General features: G+C 42.2%; 1 protein-coding gene across 1 annotated transcript in view; it reads right to left on the reverse strand.

Annotated features, from left to right (window-relative positions):
- The window catches only part of HEATR1 (HEAT repeat containing 1), a 50,808-nt gene that overhangs the window by 2,569 nt on the left and 23,749 nt on the right, over positions 1–24,490 (reverse strand). The window contains exons 20-43 of the mRNA XM_027530737.1: positions 24,081–24,273; positions 20,103–20,272; positions 19,553–19,711; positions 17,116–17,358; positions 16,725–16,856; positions 15,801–15,904; positions 15,514–15,657; positions 14,773–14,891; positions 14,557–14,678; positions 12,727–12,855; positions 11,101–11,331; positions 10,250–10,376; positions 8,931–9,091; positions 6,435–6,481; positions 6,206–6,329; positions 5,452–5,592; positions 4,664–4,953; positions 3,565–3,715; positions 2,451–2,609; positions 2,157–2,291; positions 1,908–2,012; positions 1,656–1,824; positions 867–1,021; positions 216–374 (exon numbers count right to left, since the gene is read on the reverse strand). Of these exons, the coding sequence (XP_027386538.1) occupies positions 216–374; positions 867–1,021; positions 1,656–1,824; positions 1,908–2,012; positions 2,157–2,291; positions 2,451–2,609; positions 3,565–3,715; positions 4,664–4,953; positions 5,452–5,592; positions 6,206–6,329; positions 6,435–6,481; positions 8,931–9,091; positions 10,250–10,376; positions 11,101–11,331; positions 12,727–12,855; positions 14,557–14,678; positions 14,773–14,891; positions 15,514–15,657; positions 15,801–15,904; positions 16,725–16,856; positions 17,116–17,358; positions 19,553–19,711; positions 20,103–20,272; positions 24,081–24,273 (3,669 nt within the window). The remainder of the gene's footprint in view (positions 1–215; positions 375–866; positions 1,022–1,655; positions 1,825–1,907; positions 2,013–2,156; positions 2,292–2,450; positions 2,610–3,564; positions 3,716–4,663; positions 4,954–5,451; positions 5,593–6,205; positions 6,330–6,434; positions 6,482–8,930; positions 9,092–10,249; positions 10,377–11,100; positions 11,332–12,726; positions 12,856–14,556; positions 14,679–14,772; positions 14,892–15,513; positions 15,658–15,800; positions 15,905–16,724; positions 16,857–17,115; positions 17,359–19,552; positions 19,712–20,102; positions 20,273–24,080; positions 24,274–24,490) is intronic.

Here is a 24,490-nt window from a genome sequence, read left to right on the forward strand (position 1 = left end):
AAGTATAAAGCATTTTAGTGGTCCTGTCTAACACACCATGGGCGTGGGAAGGACTGCTGTTTATAAATGGCCTGTAAGTGGAATTCAGATTTCTCAGGTTCAGTCTTCTGCCTGACACAGGCCAACCCCCGGCACTAAACACAGCAGTGCAGGTCCTGCGGCCGTGGCCACGGGTGCCAAGCGCACAGCATCCATGCTGCACCACTGCGCCTGACCTTGGGTGAGGAGTCCCTCGTCTTCAGCAGAATCTGGTAGTTGAGTGGTTTCCAGAGCGAGTCATCGGCCATGGCCACTGAGAACTGCGCAAGGCACGGTATCAGGTGCTTTGTCACCCGTTCCTGGAACTTCTCTTCGCCTCCAAGCCTGTTTTCCAGCTGTTGACAGTGAGACAAGGACTGAGCAGTGGGTCTCTTGCTGTTTGAAAAAAATACTCAACGTATATGGTATTTTACTATCCTTCCTAATAGCAGGCTCAAAAACCAGGTACTACTTATTCTATTACTCTCTAGAGCAAATCTACCACCTGCGAGGAACTCAAATGGAATCACAGCCTATGGCATCGCCCCTTTTCCTCTGCAGAAACTGAGAGAAGAGCAGCCAAACCCTTACACACACTCAAGAAACTCAGTTTTTAAGAATTAAAAATTTAATAGACCTTAATCATGCCTTTTATTTGAAAAATTAAAAACTCAGTCAATGCCACTGTGAAGACAGTTACATTCATGAGAAACATGAAATCAATTTTGAAATTAAAATTTCATAAAAAGAAGAAAACCCAGCAAACTGTGGTTCTGGTCAACATAAACCCTGCAGGCACGTACCACTGACTGTCCCAACTTTTAACAGCAAATGGTTCCACTGGTTACCTGATCCACCAGGGGCACCATCAAGGCTTCTGCTCTCTCTTTACTTAGAAAATGCTGGGTGTCAAACAGGAAGATTTTGTATAAACAGTTCAGAATAAACTGTAGTAGCAAGCAGCACTTTTCAGGATCGTTTTCAGAGTCAAAAAACGCTTCATCTGTAGATTGGGGAGAGTAAAAATGGAAACAAAACCAAAAAAAGCTGAGTTTCAAATCTCCAGTGTTTAAATTCAAATCACTATTATAAGAACTATAAGTAGAGGGGTATTTCTAAAATGATCTAGAAATCAATCAGGATGAAGGAAAATAGACGTCTCAGGGGACTGGCTCACTCTTTTAGAGTTGTTAACATTCTTGGTTGTTAAGATTGCTTAGTCTGGCAAATGGACTGCTTGTTATTAGTATTAAAGAATAAATCAATTTTAATGTTTTAGAGTTAATTCTAGAAGCAAAGAAATGAACCTTTATTCTTTCTCCCGAGTGAGTAAATTAATACTGTGTGTGTGAAAGTTGCTCAGTCATGTCTGATTCTTTGCGACCCCATGGACTGCCAGGCTCCTCTGTCCATGGAATTCTCTAGGCTGGATCTTCCCAACCCAGGGATTGAACCCAGATCCCCCACATCGCAGGCAGATTCTTTTACTGTCTGAGTCACCAGGGAAGCACCAATTAATAACATGCTAAAACAGTGTCTGACAACTGACTATCAAGTAAGAAATATATCTTCCTTACTATTCCTGGTGTAATGTACACAGAGCAAGCGTGCCAACTGACCTAGAGGCCGCTACCTACCTGTTTTGGAGATGTTCACCTGGTTCAAGGTGTCAGCAAAAGGCTTCACTAAGTGACCAGCAAACAGGGTAAAAAGCCCTTTCAATTTTTCAGCAATGCAATCTGCCAAGTTGTAAAATGTCAACAGCCTGTCCTTGGGAGCATCCTCAGTCTTAGCCCAATCAAATAGCTAAAAAGATAGAGTAATATTAGTTTCTTCTATGGATCTTGTGACTGATATGTGAGTAAGAGAAGTGGAGGAAGAAACCTCACCTTGAAGAACAGGGGTCTGAATGTGACCTCAGAAAGTTTGACCACCATGGCTACGAGACAGTCAATGATGTAATTTTCCGTTTTTCCGATTTCCTCCAGATCATTCTAAAAACAGAAGAGCTAATTTATTAGCCAGAGTACTGACATCTAGGTCTAACTCTGGCAGGTACAACAGGTTACACAGCTAGACTTTTCTCTGGCTCTGAGCTAGGTGGTAACTTCAGGACAGGCGGGTGGAAACATGCCTACCTCAGCGTGCTGGGTGCGGAAGTCCAGGGCCTCCAGGAAGAACGTGGTGAGCTGGGGCTGGTGGGAGGCGAGCTCCTCCTTCCTCATCACCCCAATGTGCTCGCGCAAGACGCTCATAAACGGGCCCATGAGATTCTGAAAACACACAGGAGATGTGCCCGTTTTTAATACTCCTAGAGTTCATTAATACATCTGTAATGGCATTAAATAACCATATTCTTCTTTTAAGTGAAAATCTAAAATTTAAGTACCACATCTCCATCCTCCCAAGTCTAATACCCCGTACAGTCTAACCTTCCAGTTCTTCTCAATCTGCTTGTATGTCTTGTTGATGGCTGGCAGTAACACTCGGGGTGACAGCATGGTAGCCAGTGTCTTTTTAAGGGACGTGAGACGGACATTAGCCTGGGAGGCAGGACCCATTTCACTAGTGATTTTCTCCAAGTGAATCACCTGTAGGAAATAACCACCACCATTAAGGCCACCACAGGTCCTCACTGAGAGCATCTGTCTACACACGCACAGAAAGTCCTGGTGAGGATGGAGAAGCCGGTCCACGTGCCAGTGACTGGGAACGCTCAGTGCACTTAGCCTCACACAGAACTCCTCATGCACCAACCCCAAACGTAAGAATAAATAAAAATAAAGACTTATTTTTAGTATTTAATGTAAATTAAAATGGAAGAAAACGGACAGATGCCTCTTTCCAGGGAGGAGTCAGGGATGCAGGCAAATGGTGGGAGGCAGGACAGAGGGCAGGGCTCAGGACAGTGATCTTAAGAGGACAAGGATCCAGGGACCATGACGAAAGCTACGTTCTTTGCTAAAGAATCTAGAAAGCTGCTCAGATGCAGACGTCCCTTTCTTCATGACGTCTACTTTCAAGGTGTGGCTAGAAAGTATGTGAATCAATCAAGTCATCTGCGTCCAAGCAGCTAAGGCTCCTAACCTCATAAATGGCCAGTGATCAACACAACACAACAGATGGGGGCCATTCTCAGGCATTTTCATTTGGCTAGAAATGCCAATGGCCCACTGTCTGATTGCAGCACAGGCATTCCACTCTGAAAGACACCGTAGGGTCAAGAAACCCTCATGTTAGGAACAAAGCAGTCATGCCCATTTCCACAAGAAGCTCTATCAGCCCAAGTCCAAAAAGCTCACAGGAAAAGAAAGCAGTAAAATACATCCTGCAAAATCAAAGAAAGAAAGAGTCTCCTGACAAAGCAACGCCCATACCAACCTCATGACTGAACTGGAGGGACAGCGAAAGTGAGAAAGGCACACATTTGGTAAGAAGCACATCTTGTCAGAATAAGAGTCTCCATGCCAAATGGAAAGCTTCAGGCACAAATAAAATGATCGAATCTCTAACTTTTCCCTTCCCCTACTGTGGTCACTGACTCACCTGCGACAGGACCCCTTCCAGGTAGGGGCTGATGAAGTGCGGCAGGGTCTCGACCACCTTCTGCAGGGCTGCCAGGGCGCTGAGCAGGTAGACTTCACCTGAGACCAGCTCGCGGGTGCTTCTCATGGTTGTCAGCAGTGGCGGCATCAGGCTGGAAAGAAAGGACACAAGTTTCAAAACTTAAAGCAGAAACGGAGAATGGAAGACAGAGCAGAAGTCACCATGAAAAAATCCAAACCGCCATGCGTGCCCCTTTCATTCTGACGTCCGAGCCCATGAAACAGCTATACATTTCATGTTCCCAAGAGCAAGAGCTCTCCCAGGGCCCACAGTACCAACTCAGTATCACTTTACTTAAAACATGACAATGTCTTTCAGCTGAACACTTGCTACGTGTCAGGTAAGCATGGAAGCAATTGTACTCCAATTAAAAAAAAAGACCAAAAAAAACCTGTTACTGGTCTACAAAGAGTAAGTAAGGAGACAGCAAGCTCTTAAACATTTATAGCAGTTGGGCAGAGTAATTTTATGTCTGTGACTCTAATAGTAATAAGAAATTTTGTGTGCCTGTGTTATTTCATTTTTCTAGTTATTTTTACTGTATTTTATGAAAATAGCAATCTATGCAATTAAAAATTTTTTTTAATCTCAAAAAAACAAAAAAAAAGCCATGCATGCACTGCCCCATCATTACCCCATGAGACAGGCACTGTCTCGGTTTGTAGGTGGCAAAGCCCTACAGGCTAAGTAACCCTGGCAAGGCTGCACAGCCAGCGAGACAGCCAGGAGTGGCCACTCCCAGCGTGGCCGGCACGGGCCAGTCGTGGCCTGACCATGGAAGGGCTCCTTCATGAGACGGTGCTGTCGCCACTGCTTCCCAGGACTGCTGGTCCAAGGGGAGCAGAAACGGGCCAACACACGCCATAAAGGTAAATGAGAATGCTGTGTTCTCCAGTTTGAAGAAAAGATCACTTCTCTAACAAATCGAATTTTATGAAACTTCTTCTAACGGGCAAAAAAAAAAGTCACTAAGGTTTTACTTCCCAGTTGGTAGCAGAAACCTTGTGCAGCGGTCCTGCCCCAGGTCCCCTCGGCGTACCTGGGGAGCTGAGGGATGGCCAGGGCTTCCAGGGTGGAGACCACCTCGGCCACGCATAGCAGGGCACTGCCCAGGACGTTCTTCTCCTCCTTTGCGCCCAGAGCAATCAACTTCACAGTGGTGTGCAGCACCGGGACGAAACGCTCTGGATTTTCTGCACCGAAATTCTTGCATAAGAGCTTTAAGGTATACAGAGCCGTCTGTCTGTTTATTGGTTGATCTTCTAACGTCTTTCTTTTATGCTTCACCATGGCCACGAGGACGGGGACCAGGTCGAGGAAATGGTAAATCTGAGGAAGACAGCCAGAATTCCCAAACAATTAAAGCTGCAAAGAAATGCTAGTCTTCTGTCCATTTTTACTGCTTGAGATTGCTTAAATGAAGATCAGACCACGAAGTCCTAAGCCATATGATTATACACAAGCAACCATCGCCCCACTTGTGTTACTTACGAATAAATGAATGCATGTGCTTGCAGTCAATTCTGTATTTATATAAAGCACTCTACCAGTTTGGAGTGAAAAAGGACTAGAATCATGCCAAAGTTAAGGCAACATGTGGTCAATATTAAGCAAGAATTCCATTTGGTTGCAATTCCACTCTAATAGCTCTTATAACACATACATAGTGCTCCAGAGTTCATATCACATTTAAACACACAGGCAGCACAGCATTATTGGATAATAACATACTTATTTGAACTGTACCATTAGAGAAACTACAAGGAGTTAACTGCAGCTCTGATGAAGCAAGGACTGGGTAATGGGTCTCTAGTAGTCTTCACTTACAATTTTCTTCTTCCAGGAGGTTTTCTGCTGTAGCTTGTTGTTCAAAAGATCCAAAGCTTTCCGGCGAACAGACGGCAGTGGGTTCTCTAGCAGTCCTCTGATCACGGGGATGAAGGTTTCTGTGGGCAGCAAGGCGTTGACCTAAACAGCAGGTTCACATTTAACAAAAGAGGAAAATATAAAACACAAAAGGGAAGATGAATCATTTAAGACAGACTTCCACTCGCTGCACACCTTCAAAGTATGAGGCGATTGCACACACCCATTCTTATCTAGTTCTTACACTCACGTTTCAGGGAGGCATGACTAACCACATTTATCAAACACACAACACCAAAAGAGGATGCTGTCATTAAGCTAACTGCTCAATGCGACATAGATAAGCAACTCAGCTCAATTTTAAACAGTGGTCCTGGCCAGTGATTTTACTGATGAACTACACACTCCACCTATTAGGTTATCATTTATTCCACTTGAATAAACTGGAACGTTATACAGTAGGATATGACTCAACATTTAAAGCTAATGCTTTAAATTTACTGAGATACACAATCTCATAATCAGTAGATAAGCAACTTTTTCAGGTAAAATGATCTCTAGGCATCAAATTCTTTTCCAAGAAAAATCTGAGCTGCATTCTATTAAGAGAAGGTATCGCTAACTTTATTCTTAAAGTAAAACTTTCTGATAAATAACTTGACAATGATATAGCACAGCAACAAAACACAGAAGATGGAGAGAAATAAATGCCCACCTTGTCCAGCATGTCGTAAGCTTTACTGAGGAGTGCTCGCCAGAACTTCCCAGTTAGCTTGTCTGCATTTCTCTCCATGGACTGTGCTACAGCATTGATGTAGCCAAGAACTGTTTCTAGCAACCTGGAACACAGGAGACTCGTGTGAGAGTTTTAACTTCTTCCAGCTTTCTGATTAAAAGTTTGAAATTCTTTCCGAATACAAATTAAAGAAAAAAAGGGAACATACCTCTGTTCCAGGCCTGTCAACACCTGAGGACCACCACTTTCAACTACCTGATTTTTAAAGAACAATATGGAAGTCAGTGATGAAAAATCACTTGAAGTGAAGTGAAACTTCAGAAATTCTTCCCCTCACTCCCCAGTGTTTTCTGATATTACAACTTAATCAGGTCCAAATCACCCCCATCATACTGTATTAACTCCACTTCCCTTATTTTGATTACACTTTATAGATATTATCTATAAAATACTACAAAGATTCAGAAAAATACAGCATATGATGTAACCCTTACCTATTAATTTTATGAAACGGCAATCTTTTGTGAGGCCTGTGTCTAACTTTAAGATGGTAATAAACATGAAGGTACAGCTGCAGTCCCTACTTCACTGCTCTCTAATCCCAATCTCCTCCACCCCGAGCCCCACAAACCTCAACCTGCAGTTAAATGTCATAAAACATACCAGGCAGCAACACGCTTTCCTTGATGACATTCGATTTTGGGGGGTCTCTCTACAGTGAGTCACGGTGCTCTAGCTCACTTACTTTAACTGCACACACTATTCCTCTTGATGTATCACAACTTACTCATTCACCTCTCTTTGTGGATGTTTAGTTTATGTCACCCCCCTCATCCTTTTTTCCTTTAGTAACAGTGCTAAAAAGAACCTTTGTCCTTGAGCACCTAGCCAAGTTTTTGTAGAGAAAGGGAACTGCTGGATCACAGGGGCCAACATCTTCGCCTGACGGGACACTGCTCAGCGCTTCCTGAAGCGGCAGTGCCGAGTCCCACTGCCCAACACTGCGCAGAACAATGACCGTGTCCCCACAGCCTTGCGGCTTCCTGTATTAACAACTTTAAAATTTCCGCCAGTTTGATAACATCACAGTGGCATCCCCTTTCACCTGCCTTTTCCTTCTTACTAAGGACGCTGTTTCATCTCACTGGCCATTTCAGATTCCTCTTCAGTGAATTCATATTTCTTGCCGATTGTTCTAATAGAAACAGATGCCTCTTGACTTATAAACAGCTTAGCCTGTGGTTTTCTTTTCATTTTGCTTATGGTGGCTTTTTACTGAAGTTTTTAAGAAATTCTTCTCCATCCTCTGGTTATGTTTTCTTTGATTTTCTTCTCAAAGTGCCAAGCACTCCTTTTCACACTGAAGTTTTTAATCTACCTTTTGTTTAATCTAACTTTATACGTGACGTGAGCCTTCCCCCATACTTGGCACAAATCATACCAGACCTAGGGCTCGCACACTCCTCTCCCCCGACTGTCACACGGTGCCGCCCGACATGGCAAGTGCTTTTTACATCACGTGGGTGTGGCCAGCTGATGTCCAGTCACACTGATCCACTCGCATCATCAGGCACCACCACCGGCCTAGACTCTGCTTGACACAAGCAGTGTCTACACTGGTCACTCTCAAGCAAGCTTGCTTAGCTAATTACTAGTTGAAGAAGTCTGCCAAGTCCTTTTCTGATTCTTACACTTTGTTCCTTTAGCTGAGTGTGAACAGTGACCCAGAACACCCTTGTTCCAAGCTCTGATGGGCACACGTTCAGGCCTCATGATGAAGTGTGGTATAAACCATGTCTTTATCAGGCCAAGGAGATCCACCTACCTCATGATGCTGATGATCATTGTCCTTAAGTCATGAGTAAGTACAGAATTCTCTAAGCTGTTTGTCTGAATACTTCAGTGATCACAGGTTTCCTGTCTCGATCATGCATTAAAAGGACAGAGATATTCAAATGCTCAGCCATTCTTGTGTTCCTGGTCATGACCCTGACTCTTCTTTCTGTTTCTTCATGTCTTCGTTTTGTTTCCATATGTACTTCTTTCTCTCTTGTTGTTTAAAGTTTAGCACACAAACAGAAAGATGTACAAATAGTGTGTGCAGAGCTCACTATATGTGGTAAAGAAACAGCGTATTATCGGCACCTCAGAATTCCTCCCCTACCTGACCCCGACTCCTGCCCTCTCCTCCTTCCAAAGACAGACACCGTTGTTACTTCTAAAACCACAAGTGTGTTTTGCCTGTTTTTGAACTTAATACGACAGGAACCACAGGATGCATTCTTTCTGCCTTCTTTCCTTCGATGTTATACTGATGAGTGTCAACAGTGCGTCAGTGAGGTTCACCCCGTCCGCTTTATCCACTCCACTGTTGATGGACATGTGGACTGATCCAGTCCGGGCAACTTCAATAATGCTACCATTAACATACTTTTCAATGTCTTTGGGTGCACACATTCATACTTCTGCAGGGATGCACCAATTGAGGACAGAACTGCTGAGCCACAGGGCTGATGCATATGCAGTCTTGGCAGGTCGTGCCCAACACATGTTCATGTTGAAGTGAACAGCACTATTTGCTTTCTCTTACAGGCATGCCTCATGTTTTCATGAGACACTTGCCAAACTATTTTTACTAGCCTAAACCACAATTTCTTCAGAACAAGCAAAATTATATCATAAATACATTTAAAGAACATCTCACCTTTCTGATAAAATTGTTGGAAGCCAGGAGCTGAGACATGAAGGACACAGACAGAAATTTAAAATGCCGCAGCTGCTTGCTGGTGTGCGCATCTATGTTAAAGACCTGTAGCATTTCTTCTTGTGGTTCGCTCTTGTTAGATACTGATTTGGGAATGGTTTCTGAAAAAGAACAATGAACAAGTGACCTCACTCACCTTCGACCTGATATTTTAGTGTATAGATACAGGTATTAATGAGCATGGTAAATGCAAACAAGTTTTAGAGAGAACTCTGTTATGCATAAAACACATGTATATTACTAAACATATCCATATAATATACATGAAAAGAAAGTGACAGTGTTAGTTGCTCAGTCATGTCTGACTCTTTGCCACCCCATGGACTGTAACCTGCCAGGTTCCTCTGCCCATGGAATTCTCCAGGCAGGAATACTGGAGTGGGTATTATAGCATTCCCTTCTCCAGGGGATCTTCCCAACCCAAGGATCAAACCTGGGTCTCCTGCATTGCAGCCAGATTCTTTACTGTCTGAGCCACCAGGGAAGCCCTATTATATACATATATAATTTGTTATATCTACTTTTTCCTCTTCTAAATTAGTGAAAGATATATTTTCAAATAAAATATCCAACAGCCCTGAGAATAGAGTATATAAGACAAAAGCAAACAAACAAAAAACAAGGTAACTGAGACAAACAAATCGAAGACAAAGATATTGCAAAAAGAGTCTAAACTGGCTCCATGCCCCATTTCTGAAGCTACAGAGGCATGTACTTTGATGGCCCACAATGGACTGAAGGAGGGTCATCCCTCCCCTTCAACATTTAAACCTAAAAGTTGAGGACGTTTGTCCTTAAACTCCGTAAAATTCCATACTCAAATGTATCGAATATAAAAGGGGTATGTGTCTACTGGTGGCCACTTACAAATCACTGTCCTAGAGGGTGAATCAAAATTCAGGCTTTGTTGTACTTAGCCTGTCACCACACATGGCTCGCATTTTAATGGAAAGCTAAGATACAGCTAATAAGGTCCTACTAACTTGCTGTCTTTTTACTATAATTCATCCCACTCAGAACACTCCACAGCCCACATACCAGCACAGAGACACAAAAACCAACGTTTGAGGAATGGCAGGTAGAAATCCTGCTTACTGTTTTCTACAAAGATTTGAGAAGGTGACAGACATATAAATTACTGACTTACTTTAAAAAACCCTTCTAAAGACATGCCATGGGTTCTGAGGATACAGTGCATAATCTTCTGCTTCTCTCAAGCTTCCAGATCAAACAATAATTAACATCTGACTAACACCTACCTTCTTTTTCCTCTGGCAGCTTCAGTAAGTACTCAAGGATAGTCATCAAGCTTTGGATCTGATGCTGGACACTAAACTCACAACAGACGGAAATCCAAAATTCAGTGTCTGCCTCTAAAATAGCATCCTGTGTAGAGGAAAGAAAGAAGTAATAAAACTGTACCTCTCAAATTTACATTACTTAACAAGTACAAATAAGGGAAACATTTTAAAAATACTTCTCAGCACACAAAGCCACTCCACAAAGACCATAAGAATGGTCATGTGTATGACTAGAAGAATCAGATAGTGAGTTCCTTACATAAGAAAGCCAATTTACAAGAATTAAGAGGTTTAAGTCCAGGATAAATTGCATTATGATTTCTGGTAGAACTGAATTACTTAACACAGGTTCTAGATCTATTCCTGGATCCCACTGTCTAAGAAGTCATTTAGAAACAGCCTTGGACCTGTAAGTCCCCCCTCATCTCTCTCAACAGGGCTCTTCAAAACAGTTACCTGCATCTCACTGGCCTCTCTAACACTGACTCTCCTCCCCTGCCCCCTGAAATGAGACACAGTTTAATTCCTGTACAGCCCTATGCTGTTGGGCTTAAAACAGACCCACCCAGCATGGCACCAATTGTTTCTTAAATTCCAGTCACCCTCAGGAGAAGTCCTGTTACTCCCAAGGATATTCAGTGCCTCAGGCTCTGGAAGTAGGTCCAAAGAATATTAAAAAATGCCTTTAAAAGCACTTCTGAGCTCATGCGCATTAAGCATCACCAGCCACAAGTTTAAAGTGAAAAGTAATGCAAAATCTATGTGAAACACCTCCCGTTTTCTCTTCTCACCCCGCTCTGTGCTCTGACCTTTTCTCCATAGGCGGCCGCCAGCACAGTTTTGGTGACGTACTGTTCAAAGAGCAGGACCAGGAGAACCCAGAGGAACCTCTCTGCGCCCAGCGTGTCAACAAGCTGGACGAGGACGGGCAGGCGCCTGTGCTCGGGCACGTGGGGCAGCGCATCCACAAACACGTTAATGATCTTGACCACGATGTCCTCCACGTTCCTTGTGACTTCGGCGGAGTCGCCACCATCAGACTGCAGGGCAGCAAGCAGGGGACAGCAAGGAGAAGCCAACTCGCCATGAGACAAGCTTTAAGTAGACTCGAAAAGGCCTTCTGATGTGCCCCCAAGACAGTTATCAAAGGGATTCTAACAACCAAGGAGTACAGACTACGTTCCCATGAGGGGACCACAGAGTGCAGGACGTGAGCCCCGCCCGGAAGGAGGCGCTCATCTCCGCCAGGCACCACGCTCCCGTGAAAAGACTGCAGAGGCCAACGACGGGCCCTGAGAGCGAGGCTGCTCTGGGGGCGTCCAGAAAAACCGAACAGGATTTGAGCTATGCCTGCAGAAGGACGGTATCGTCTAACAAGCGCAGCAGTACAAAGCCAACAGCCCCCTGCTGCTTTCAGAATACAATTCTGACCATCTGGTACGGGTGCATGAAAGACCACTGCTGAATCAATGAAAGAATGAAGAAAGAGACACGGCCAGCTAACCCAGCGCCCCGACTTCCACCTGACTTTGCTTTCCACGTCCCTCACACACACTGTGCACAACCCCAGGCCGGGACCGCCAGCTGTTTCAGAGGACAAATCCTACCCTCTTCATACCAGTTTGAAGTGCATTTCTTATGAAAGTCTGTGGTCATTCTGGCCCATATGGGCCTTCCCCTACAATGAACTCTTCAGTGTTTCTCTATCCCACTGGCATACATCACATGAATGCATAATGTTATTTTCCTTTTTATATATGTGTCCCACACTGGCTAATTTGCTGGACACAAAGAATACCAACCTTACAGCAAGATTAAAAGGAGAAGGTGCTCGGTATGGTCACAGAGAAAATGGTCAATAACATGAGAAAAGAAAGTAACAGCAGTGGAGGTAAAGAGAAAACCCAAGTGGATAACCATGCCCGTTCATCTTCAAGGCTCTTTTTTAGTTTCAAAGTCTTCACTTCTTCCTGAGACTAGGCTGTTAGAGACCAGGTCTCAGTCATCTCTTTGTGTACTAAGTTTCAGAGAACACTTGGTAAACGTCAGTTAAATTGTATGTTAACACATTTGCCACCATATCTTTAAAACTTCCTATCTGCACAGACCTACTTAAGGGTCTCATCAAACTGACGCAATGTCCTGAGATATAACCTGACTATAAATTCACTTTGTCAGAAGAATGTTAAGGTACTTGTTTAGTTTATACCCTTGCAGTACAGCACAATCAGCTAGGGATGTTTATAGATATTTCTGGAAAAGATGTTATTTCCAAGACTACTCCCTAGCTTCATCACTCTAAAATTTAATGGGCACTGATACCTGAGCATTCTGGAGAGGCTTTTAATGTCATTTATTAACTACTACTTGAATCTCACACCATGTAAAATCTTAAAAATTATAAAATATAACCCCAATGACAGTAGAAAACTCACCTGAATAAGTGCTGGAATAACCATTTTCACTGTCTTGTTGATGACCTGAAAACTGTAAGTATCATCTAGACGCATCACATTGGCTCCCATAAATGTAAAAATAGACATGATATTGTGTAGAACTTTATCCTGAAAGCAAACACATTTTTCAACATTTTCCATCTTAAGCAGATCAAATATCAATGATTCATTACAACTCAGCAATAAAAAAATATAACCCAGCTTAAAAACAGGCAAATGATGCACAAAGACATTTCTCCACAAATAAACAGTTGATAAGCACATGAAAAGATGATCAACATCAGTTATGAGGGAAATGCAAAATCCAAATCAGAAAGCACCGATTCGGACAAGTATAATAAAAAAGATAGACAGTAATAACTGTGAGGGAGTGGGCAAATTAGAACCCCTAGACACTTCGTGGTGGGCACAAAATGACCTCACTTTGAAAATGGCCTGACAGTTTCTCATGAAGTTAAGACCCAGCAATTCTACTCCTACTGAAAACACTGACACGTTCACACAAAGCCTCCTGTATGAATGTTCACAGCAGCATGATGAACAGCCAAAAAGTGGAAACAACAAATATGTCAATTAACGAACAGATAAAAAGTGGAAACAACTTAAATGTCCATCAATTACTGAACAGATAAATGAAACAATGTACATACAAGCGTTTACTGTTGTTGCTGTTGTTTAGTCTCTAAGTCTGACTCTTTATGGCCCCCTGGACTTAGCCCACCAGGCTCCTCCGTCCATGGGATTCTCCAGGCAAGAATACTGGAGTGGGTGGCCATGCCCTCCTCCAGAGGATCTTCCCACCCAGGGACTGAACCAAGTCTCCTGCATTGCTGGCGGATTCTTTACCATTGAGCTACCAGGAAAAGTCCTACAACGGTTAACTACTCAGCCATAAAAGGAGTATTGATTCAAGCTTCCAAATGGATTAGCCTTGAAAACATGCAAAGTGCAGAAAGTCAGACACAAATAAGGCCACGTATTATACGATTCCATTCACAGGAAATGTCCAGAACAGAAGAGTAGATAGGCGGCTGCCAGAGGAGGTGGTGTGGTGGTAAAGGGAACAGGGACTGAACGCTAATGCATACGGGGCTTCTCTCTGAGGCTGATGACAGTGTTCTGGAAATACATATGGTGACAGCTGTACAACCGTGAGTACATAAAACCACTAAACCGTACACTTCTAATAGGCAGATTTTGTAACAATATGAACTATATTTCAATAAAAACAAAAGAAAAATATCAATGATTCTTGTTTCTGGATTGTCAACCCCTTTGAGGGCTACTGACCCTGTACCAAGGGAAAAAAAAATCCCACACACATTAAATCTTACACACCATTTTAGTAGATTAAGAGACCCACAGAAGCTCATGAAGAATCAAAAATCATCAGTTAGGAACATATCCCTTAGATGAAAATAATTTCCATCTCTTTAAAAATCTTTAAATGATGGATTTCCATAAGGAGCACAATTTCTTTAACTGAGGCAGTTTATAATCAAATTACTTTTAAGTCCACTTACTGGAGTTACCTTGCACCAAGTGCCATGCTAAGTGCTAACCATAAATTATCCAGTCCCACTCTCACGATTCTATGAAGGTTACTGTATTTTCCACTTTACAAAAGGTGGAGCCAAAGCTTAGAGAGATCAACCAGCTCACTGCCTCAACTAGAGAGGCAGGCCTGGGAGGCCCACCTGCACTGTAAGGTCCAGAACCCCACAGAATCCCAACCATGTGCGCCTATATATGTCCACGGAAGAAAACATCCAAAATACCTGCATAAGCCTTAAGATCGTTAACACTTACAGGAAATATTCCAGCAACAGTACCCAAGAGCAGAAGGGCATGGTGATGGGTCTGAGGCATCTCAGAAACACGGATGCACTGGACTATCAATTCCACGTTGAATTTCTCCTCATCCAGAACGTCTATAGGGCAAGAAATAAAATATCTGCAAGTGGTAAGTACATTCACACTCAGAGCAGATGATCCTTCCCCACTTGCTTCCAACAATGTACGTACCTTTGGGTATTCTGCCACCTTCTGGAGACAGTTTTTGGCAGATGTTAAGCAGACAACTAAGAATTAACTGTTTGGTGTATTCCATGCTTCCCTGCTCGGGTGGCAAAGGCTCTAAACACCTTCAGGAATCCCAGAAGAGAAACGATGGGAAACGAAAGGGTTGTACAGTTTCAGTTCTGCAGTAATGACCAATGCCCAGAGCATATATTAAATGACGAAGAACTAAAATATTAACATTGTGTCTGTAAACACAGTGTGAGATTTCTAATGCTGATTCTTCTATTGCAGGCAGGCGCTGACATCACATTATCTCTCTTTTCTACCGAACTTTCCATCAACCCATTTTGAACCTTCTTAGAGGACAACCTTGAGAATTATTTTTCTTCAGACGAGAGCACATATCCACCATGCAAGGCACACACTATGGCTATCTAATGATGCAGGGCTAAAAGAACCAGGTGTCACACTACATCCTTAAACAGAGGTAATGATGCCCCAGGGACACGGTATTGACCACGAAGCAGGAAAGCAGGCTGCAAGGTGAGTGCTCATTTACCACACATACAGGATGAAGGTTAGTTTCAGGCCTTGGCAAACAGGTTCCTGTAACCATTCTTTAAATCTTCCAACTATAGTATTCAACTTGCATTGTTTTACAGACTAGCTGAGCAAGAAGAGAGTGTGAAAACAGGCAAGAATTAGAATCTTATTCTCTCACAGATCAAAGGCAAGTGTTATTACCTTGACAGCAGGTTAAAAAGAGTCGGTATCAGTATCTGAGGATTTTTGAGTTTCTTTTTGTGCTGCAATAATTCCAGGATGAGGGTTACTCTTTGCCAGTAAGAACCTCCAACTTCCTGGACAGATTCTTGATCTTGTGATTTTCTGGGAATCGGACGAGACAAAAAGAAAAGCAAATACTGTCAATGTTAAGTAAAGACTATTGTAACCAATTATGCCACATTGATGGGCATCAAAAAAGTCACGATGGTTCCAAACATTCACGGCCTGGGGACAGCCACGCTTACTTGTGCTGCATCTTCTGCCTCCTCGTCTGCTGAATTGTGCCTAAGGACTTGGCTTTATCTGGTGGCTCCAGTTCTATTCTGACTTGTTCAGCATTAACAGAAATCTAGAATATTAAGGAGGAATGCGTGATGATAGGATTCCACGGATACCATTAGAGCAGTTTACGCAGATTTAGAGAGATACAATGCAAACGTCTCTGTCCCATTTTATGTCTCCCTATGACCCTAGAGCCCAGTCCAATACCCAAAGGGAAACTTCACTGACAATCCCTTATATATTCCTGGGGAATATTCCATATACCAACAACTCTATAAAGCTTAGACACACACAGGAGCACATTATCACACTGCTCTGTACCTTAATTTGTTCCACTTAGAACAAATTTTCTTAGAAATCTAAGAAAATATGTTATAATTCTGAGAACTGCAGAATCTGGACACTAGGACTTCACCACGCTATTATGTATTTTTGTGAAAGAAAGTTTCCCTAAAAAGCACAACAAAGCAACACACAGGGTAATTAGGTAGTTATTCAGATCCACAGCTAGGTTCCAACATACATAGAAACCAATGAGCAGATTCTCAATTCCATTCTATGTGTCATTAAACAACTTAAATTAAGTAGAATAATAATCCGTGACCCTGCTGAACATCAAGTCACTACACCTTCCTGTTCTTGCCTAGGAGGTGAGTAACACCTAAACTAACACACACCCTACCATTCAAAACTAAATATTTCATACCATAAAAGTAATAGTGAGGACTTACAACTTTTGATTTTGCATTTCTCTATGACCTACTTTTCTATGATTCTGGCTAATGGGAATATCTGACTTCCTAAAGGAATTACAAAAGGGAGAAGGCTTAAACATGGCATTACTTGGAAGAGAGTAAATATTAATAAATGACAAGTTTGCAACTTACCCCTTTGAAAACACTGCTAACAGTCTGAGAACAATGTGAGTTCTTACAGTTCACCAATAAATCAAACAATACGCACAAAAGCTTCTGCTGAACCTTTTCATCTGTTATAGCTGCGAAAAATGGCTTCGTAATCTAGAGGCAGAAGAAAGGCAACTGAGATCTATGAACAAACCTGAATTCTAAAAATGACGTTTCCATCATTGTCTTACAATGTGAAATTGGTCCCCATTTTGTCAGTTTAATGACTCATGTACATTATCCAGTTTTGCAAAAATGGGTCAAATGTATCATATTCCTTTGAAACACATTCAGATCATTTTATCTTCTCGAAGTAAACATTACAAATTTTCAAAAGCTTAACATGCTTTAATCTCTGAAAGAAATCACTGACCTTTTCGAGAGCTGTAATCTGAATGGCTGGCATTCCCATGCAAAGTTCCTTTGTTGTGTGCAGAGCTTTTATAAATATATCTAGACTCTTCGGGTCCTTATGTAAAAGAGAAGCTGAATATTCATTATATTTTCCCAGAATGAGATGCAGGGCAATGGCCTCATCTTTCAGGACAGCTGCGGGCTCCTTCTGGCTCTTTTCTAAAAGTTGTTCAATCATTGACAACAGCTGAGAAAGCACCAGCTAAAGTTTGGAAAGTTTATTAGTAGACAGTTATTTATACTGATGCAAGTTTTTCCTTGCTGTACAAAAACATCCAAAGAGATGTTGTAAGACTAGAAGCTTAACACAGAAGGAAAAAACCAACAGTAATGACCTCCTAGGCATAAGGACAGCTATTAATCCAACTAAGGCACCCAGGTGCCTCATGACAGTTCAGTCTGTAATAATCAAAAGCTCCGAATCTTTCAGCAGTAATACTCTGTGGGCATTCTAAGACTTTCTAAAAACAGGAAATACAAACTGAAGTTTTAGACTACAAAAATAAAATTAAGCTTTTCCACACAATATTTCCAACTTGGTATAATTAATATTAATTCAAATTATATATGTGAAGTCTTCAATAACTAAAGCAGCAGCCAGCAAATTATGGCTTGCAGGACACGTTCAGAGGACCATCTGTTTCTGTAAATTTTGTTGAAAATCACAAGCATGCTCTTCTGTTTACATACTGTCTGAGGCTGCTTTGGCAATATGATGGCAGAGCAGAGCATCTGCAACAGAGTCTGTACAGCCACAGGGCGTAAAATAGTTGTTATTTGGTCCTTTACAGCAAGGATCCCCAACCCCAGGGTTGTGGACCAGGGCTGGGCTGTGGCCCATTAGAAACTGGGCCACACGGTAGGAGGTAAGCAGCAGATGAGTGAGTGAAGCTTCATCTGTATTTACAGCTGCTCCCCATCACTTGCTTTACCGCCTGAATTTCTCCTACAGTCAGATCAGCGGTGGCATTAGATTCTCACAGGAGCATGAACCCTAACCTTAAAGTCAAGGCGGACTATCCCAAAATGGCCACAAAACAGAAAGAGAGTGCACAATAAAAGTAATGCACTTGAATTATCCCGAAAGCATCCCGCCACCCTTCTGTGGAAAAACTGTCTTCCACAAAACCAGTTCCTGGTGCCAAGAAGCTTGGGGACACTGCTTCATAGAACAAGACTGTCAACTCCTAGTTTACACTGTATCAGGAACGACACAGAGCGGACACAGGCCATCTATTTTCTTGGCCTGGACAATGTAATGAAATGTCTTTTACTCCATTTTATCCCAATTTTGGGCTTCACTAGTGGCTTGCTGCTGCTGCTAAGTCGCTTCAGTCATGTGCGACTCTGTGCGACCCCATAGACGGCAGCCCACCAGACTCCCCCGTCCCTGGGATTCTCCAGGCAAGAACACTGGAGTGGGTTGCCATTTCCTTCTCCAATGCAGGAAAGTGAAGTCGCTCAGTCGTGTCCGACTCTTTGCGACCCCATGGACTGCAGCCCACCAGGCTCCTCCGTCCATGGCATTTTCCAGGCAAGAGTACTGGAGTGGGGTGCCATTGCCTTCTCCATCACTAGTGGGTCAGTGGTAAAGAATTCAACTGTCAATGCAGGAGACTCCGGTTTGATCCCTGGGTTGGAAAGATCCCCTGGAGAACGAAATGGCAACCCACTCCAGTATTCTTACCTGGGAAATCCATGGACAGAGGAGCCTGGCAGGCTACAGTCCACAGGGTCACAAGAGTCAGACTTGACCTAGCGACTAAATAACAACACTACCCCTCTCTTACTTCTCCAACTTGCAGTCAATTCCAAAGACTGGTAAGGTCCAGAGGAATTTTTGGAACACAAGGATAAGGAGCAGTTTTCTCTGGCTTACAAGCACAAACCATCACACAAATGGTTCATAAACCTCTTTCTTTCGTAACACGGGCTTCCCTGGAACCATAAAGCTCTGTTTCTCCCCCCGACCTCTCTAGAAATGTACAGCCATGTGTATTTTAAAAAAGAGTAAACAATTTTGAAATATACATAGACTTTTATGTTCAAATATTATTATTTTGTGGAGATTTTCACCTGAGAATAAACACAAACTGTTTTTCATCAATGCATTGTCATCAGTTCTCCCTGTGATTTTAAAATTCATTTAACATCAAGTCAATGATGAGGCAGGGATAACACACAATTTTAAAATGGACAGAAATGCACTGCTGCTTGTTTTTTGTACCCTGTATCTTTTCCCTCCACCTCAGCTCTTCTTTCACATTAATATGAAAGTATTCACGCCTGAGTGTGTATATATATAACTCTCACGCAGTCTTGTACACACATGACTAATTAAAATAATCTTCACTAACATCACCTGCAATGGATACAGCCCACTAAGTTACACATACCTCATTGTTGATGTCCTGAAGTACTTTCATCAAGTCTTTTGTAACGTAAGATGGGCAACTATATACACAATGAAGGAGGTTTTTCAAAGTTTCAGATAACTTCTGATGAGATTTCAGCTTCTTTTCACTCTGCAGTTCCTCAAATAAAGTTGCCAAGTCCTAGGATACAAAAAAGAAAAGTGGCTTAAAGAAAAAGCGGCAGGGGCTCCGTGTGCTACTCAGGGAAGATGCTTTCCCAAATGATGCAACACAGCTCACGATTTTTCATTTCCCCTTGAAATCTGAATAGGAAATGGTATCACTACCCGTCTGGTAGCTTACTACCAACACTGGTCTTTTAGCCAGTGACAAGACAGCAGAAATGCAACATGATACTGCTATCTTTTTAAGATTAGGGGATAAAGATGTGCAGATACTGACATATCAATTTCTAAATTCAATGACTTAGCCAATCAAACGCCCTGCAAAGCAGAACGTCAACGAAGGGGAGAATGGCTCATGTGTCCACAACGGTCTGCACACACTCCATCTTCTCTGCCACTGAGTTTACCTGAACAACGTAGGTGGCATCTGAGGTGATCTCCTCTGCTTTAGGAACCACGTGATCTATGACCAGATGAAACTGGGACACCACCCCACTGAGGACCTGGAGACAGTGAATGGCAGCCCTGCGCACTTCTTTTATGGGGCTACCCAGATTAATGAGTAGAGAGATCACCACTAAAACCAAAGGGAAAAACATTTAAGTAACAATGAAAACACTGAAACAGCATAAAATTGCAACTTTCCTCCCAGCACAAACCCCCTCTCTGAAGTCACTGTTTAATCCTTTCACTACCCTAGAGAAATGCTAGATGTATAGTGGTGTGCTTGTCTGAAAATACATGAGACCAGAGCACACACGTCCTGCTCTGCACAGCCGCTCTCACATCTCAGTTACACTGGGAGTGTTACCACTCTGATACCACTACTGATACATACATATCTAAAGTAAAAGCCTTTTAAAATTGTACACAAATGCCAGATCGTGTGGTCCATATTTTTAAAAACTAGTACCTTACTAGTAAAAGTTTAGATTGTTTCTAGTCTTTTGGCATTAAAACCGCTGCAACAAACGCCCTGTACATACACCCCTGAGCAAGTGTGCAGAGGAAATAACCTGCTCGTGCATCAGGCTTGGCAGATATTTTGTCCTGAACTGATGTTTGCTTTCACATTCTTTTTGACGTGGTAACTTTATAGCTTTATAGAAGACTACTTTCTTCTAGCTTTATATGTTGCTTAGAAAGGTGCTCTCTTTAAAAAGTACCTACCTCTATATTTAGATAGTCATCATATGTACTCCACATTTTCTAACACTAAAGCTAAGTTTTCTTTTTAATGTGCAATCTTTAGTTCAGCTCACATTTTTGTCTAAGGAATAAGGCTGGAGTCAAACTTCTTTAATATTTCCAAATGACTAGCCAGATGTCCTGCTTAATATTCAACTTAAGAACCCCACAGACCTGGGACGTCAGCTTTATCATTCATACATCTCACTAGTACTTGAAAGGCATCTATTTCTGCCAACTAGAACCATGTTCAACAAAAATGATGAATTTAACAAGAATGCTTTTGTTTCCCCAATTATGTGGCAAAAATACTAGCTTCTGATTTGAGAAGTATTTTCATCATGTTACTCCTATTCTGCTGTCACTTAATTAGGAACAGTTACTGATTTTTATCTCATGCCTTTTCAGATCTTTGGACATGATTATATGAGTTTTCTCTAGCCAATTACATAATAGAGTTCCCAGTTTTGAACCAATTTTGTCCTGCTGGAATGAACTCTGGGGAAATGTTTATTCTCTAAAATAATGCTCCTGGACCCAAGAAATATTTTATTTAGAACTGTTGCATTATTATTCAAAGCACGCACTGCCTTTTGTCTGTCAGCATGTTGTGCTGGTTTTAAACAAAATCTGGAGGCTTTCCTTCATTCTATGCCCTGCCTCAACAACACTGAAATAAACTGGCTTCAAGGATCTGGTAAAATGAATCTGTGAAAGCAACTGAATCAGGGTTTTTTGAAAGAGAAGTCTCTGGGATAAAGAGAACTAAATTCCTTTTATAGTAGTTAGTTATTTATGCTTTATTCCATGCTATTTACTGGGGCAAATTTTGGTAATTTTTATCTTGCTAGAAATGATCCATTCTATATATACTACTTCTGGAATGCCAAGAAACAGTATGACAAGCGTTCATACCTTTCTGAGGTCATATAAAAGTTAAATTTTCCTGGTCTCCAGAAAATTAATTTATAAAATAAAGCCAGAAATGAACAGCTGAAGAGATGAATTCACAAAAAGGGCAGCTTCAGGCCCAGGTATCTATTTGCTAGAATTTCCAGTCCTTTCTCTTTTCCTTTTAAACAAACATCATGTTTTTTGTAATTATATGAAAACAAATACCAGCCAAGATTCCTTATGGATAAGGTATGACTAGAAGCTCACTGCAGAGAAGGAAATCGCAACCCACTCCAGTATTCTTGCGTAGAGAATCCTGTAGACAGAGGAGCCTGGTGGGCTGCTGTCCATAGGGTTGTACAAAGTCAGACCCGACTGAAGTGACTTAGCATGCATGCATGCATTGGAAAAGGAAATGGCAACCCACTCCAGTGTTCTTGCCTGGAGAATTCCAGGGACAGAGGAGCCTGGTGGGCTGCTGTCTCTGGGGTTGCACAGAGTCGGACACGACTGAAGTGATATAGCAGCAGCAGCAGCTCACCGGACACTCGCAGTCGAGTGGCCTGAGGACAGGTGCAATGAGTAAGCGCCCTCTATCTGGTCCTAGGCGATGCTAGTGGTCCTTGAGCTTTCAAGCAGAACGGAACGTACCTCTCCTGTTTTTAACAGAGTCCTGTGACATGTCTAGGGAGCATAAATGCAAAAGTACTTTAGGAAGGGGGAGGTGACAGAAAGCAAAGCAGCAGGAGTACGAAGGGAGTTCATCTTGCCGCAATACCACAGGAAAAGTTAGGTCCTTTGTCGTGCTGCCTACAAAGAGACGTGGCCCTCACAAGCCACTGCCTTTGATGCTAAAGGATAGCACATTTATTTCATACCTAACTAAAAAATCTAACTACTTGTGACTTTTTTTTAAAACTCACAAGTTTAACAGTGGATAACTATTTTCATAAAATATGGCATATCTCCATATAAAATATTCTGTAGACATTTAAAAATATATAATTATATATATTAATATAGAAAGATGCTTACAATGTATTCATTGAAAAAGTTTAAGAAATGTGCAGCAAGTTCACATCCACCTGCCAACACAGGGGACACGAGTTCGACCCCTGGTCTGAGAAGACTCCACATGCCACAAGGCAACTAAGCCTGTGTACTACAACTCCTGAGGCTGGAGCACCTGAGAGCCTGTGCTCAACAGGGAAAGCCACCGCAGTGAGAGGCCTGTGCGTTGAAACTAGAGGAGCCCCTGCTCATCACAATTCGAGAAAGCCTGCATGCAACAATGAAGATCCAGAGAGCCAAAACATAAATTAAAAAAAAAAAAAGTAAGACCATTTAAAAAGAGTGTTTGCTTTCACAGACCACTTATAAAGAGCGATTTGGAAAGACAAAATCAAGAGCATGTTCAGATTTCCCACGGGCCACTCTTTCCTCTCATACTAAAATGATTCCATCATCCTCATCAACTTTCTCACCTTCAGTCACTATAGGGTCTGATTCTGCCAGATCCTCTCATTTGTCAATAACTTTATAAGTCAATCCACTTCTCAAAATCGTATTCATCAACTTTATGAAATTCTGCATGTTTTGCAAAATTTATAATTTCACTTATAAAAAAACATAAGTTTTATTTTTGGCTGTTTCATTACTGAGTGCCCAACCTGAAAATTACTTTATACCAGATAAAACAGATAAATCCATAAGGGTTGCCTGAATGGAGACCAATTTTATATGATCAATCAGTTAAATGCTGAATTGTATTAAGATGGTTTGGTTTCCCTAGATAGCCCTGTTACTACTCAAAAAATGAACAGTTGGATAGTAAAAACCCAAAATTAATCACCTACCATTTTTGTTACCTGTTTTGGCAAGATTTTGCAATTGATATTTAGAACTTAAAAGCAATATAAAAGTAACTGCAAACAAACTACAGTCTGCTGCTGCTGCTGCTAAGTCGCTTCAGTCGTGTCCGACTCTGTGCGACCCCATAGACGGCAACCCACCAGGCTCCCCCGTCCCTGGGATTCTCCAGGCAAGAACACTGGAGTGGGTTGCCATTTCCTACATATACACAAATACAGGCTCCCCCGTCCATGGGATTCTCCAGGCAAGAACACTGGAGTGGGTTGCCATTTCCTACATACACACAAATACACACACACATACCCCTACAGAGAGAGTGTGCACTCACACTAATAAAAACAAATTCTCCAAACCACAACCTTCATCCATCTCACACAGAGGAAGCATTACCAGCTGGTCATGACAGAACAGGACAAGGCTACTTGTAGTACCTGGAGAAGATGCAGATGCCAGCTGATGTTCGCACTGCGCCTTCTGAGAAGACAGCAGGGCACAGCCCACATAAAGAGCTTGCGTCTGCAGCGCTGCTGTCACTCTGCAGTTGAGTGGATTTGAAAGGCTAGAACCATAGGTCCATAAAACAGAAAGGAACTTGAATAACTGAAAAACATCTTCTAAATGTACCTAAAAAAAAGATAGTCAAGTTAATTTTAGTCAAACAGTATGTAAAGTCTTAGTCGCTCAGTCGTGTCTGACTCTTTGCGACCCCATGGACTGTGGCCTGCCAGGTTCCTCTGTCCGAGGGACTCTCCAGGCAAGAAGACTGGAGTGGGTAGCCATTCCTTCCTCCACGGGATCTTTCCGACCCAGGGACTGAATCTGGGACTCCTGCGTTGAAAGC

The sequence above is a fragment of the Bos indicus x Bos taurus genome, chromosome 28 (assembly GCF_003369695.1).
Source record: "Bos indicus x Bos taurus breed Angus x Brahman F1 hybrid chromosome 28, Bos_hybrid_MaternalHap_v2.0, whole genome shotgun sequence".
Taxonomy (NCBI): domain Eukaryota; kingdom Metazoa; phylum Chordata; class Mammalia; order Artiodactyla; family Bovidae; genus Bos; species Bos indicus x Bos taurus.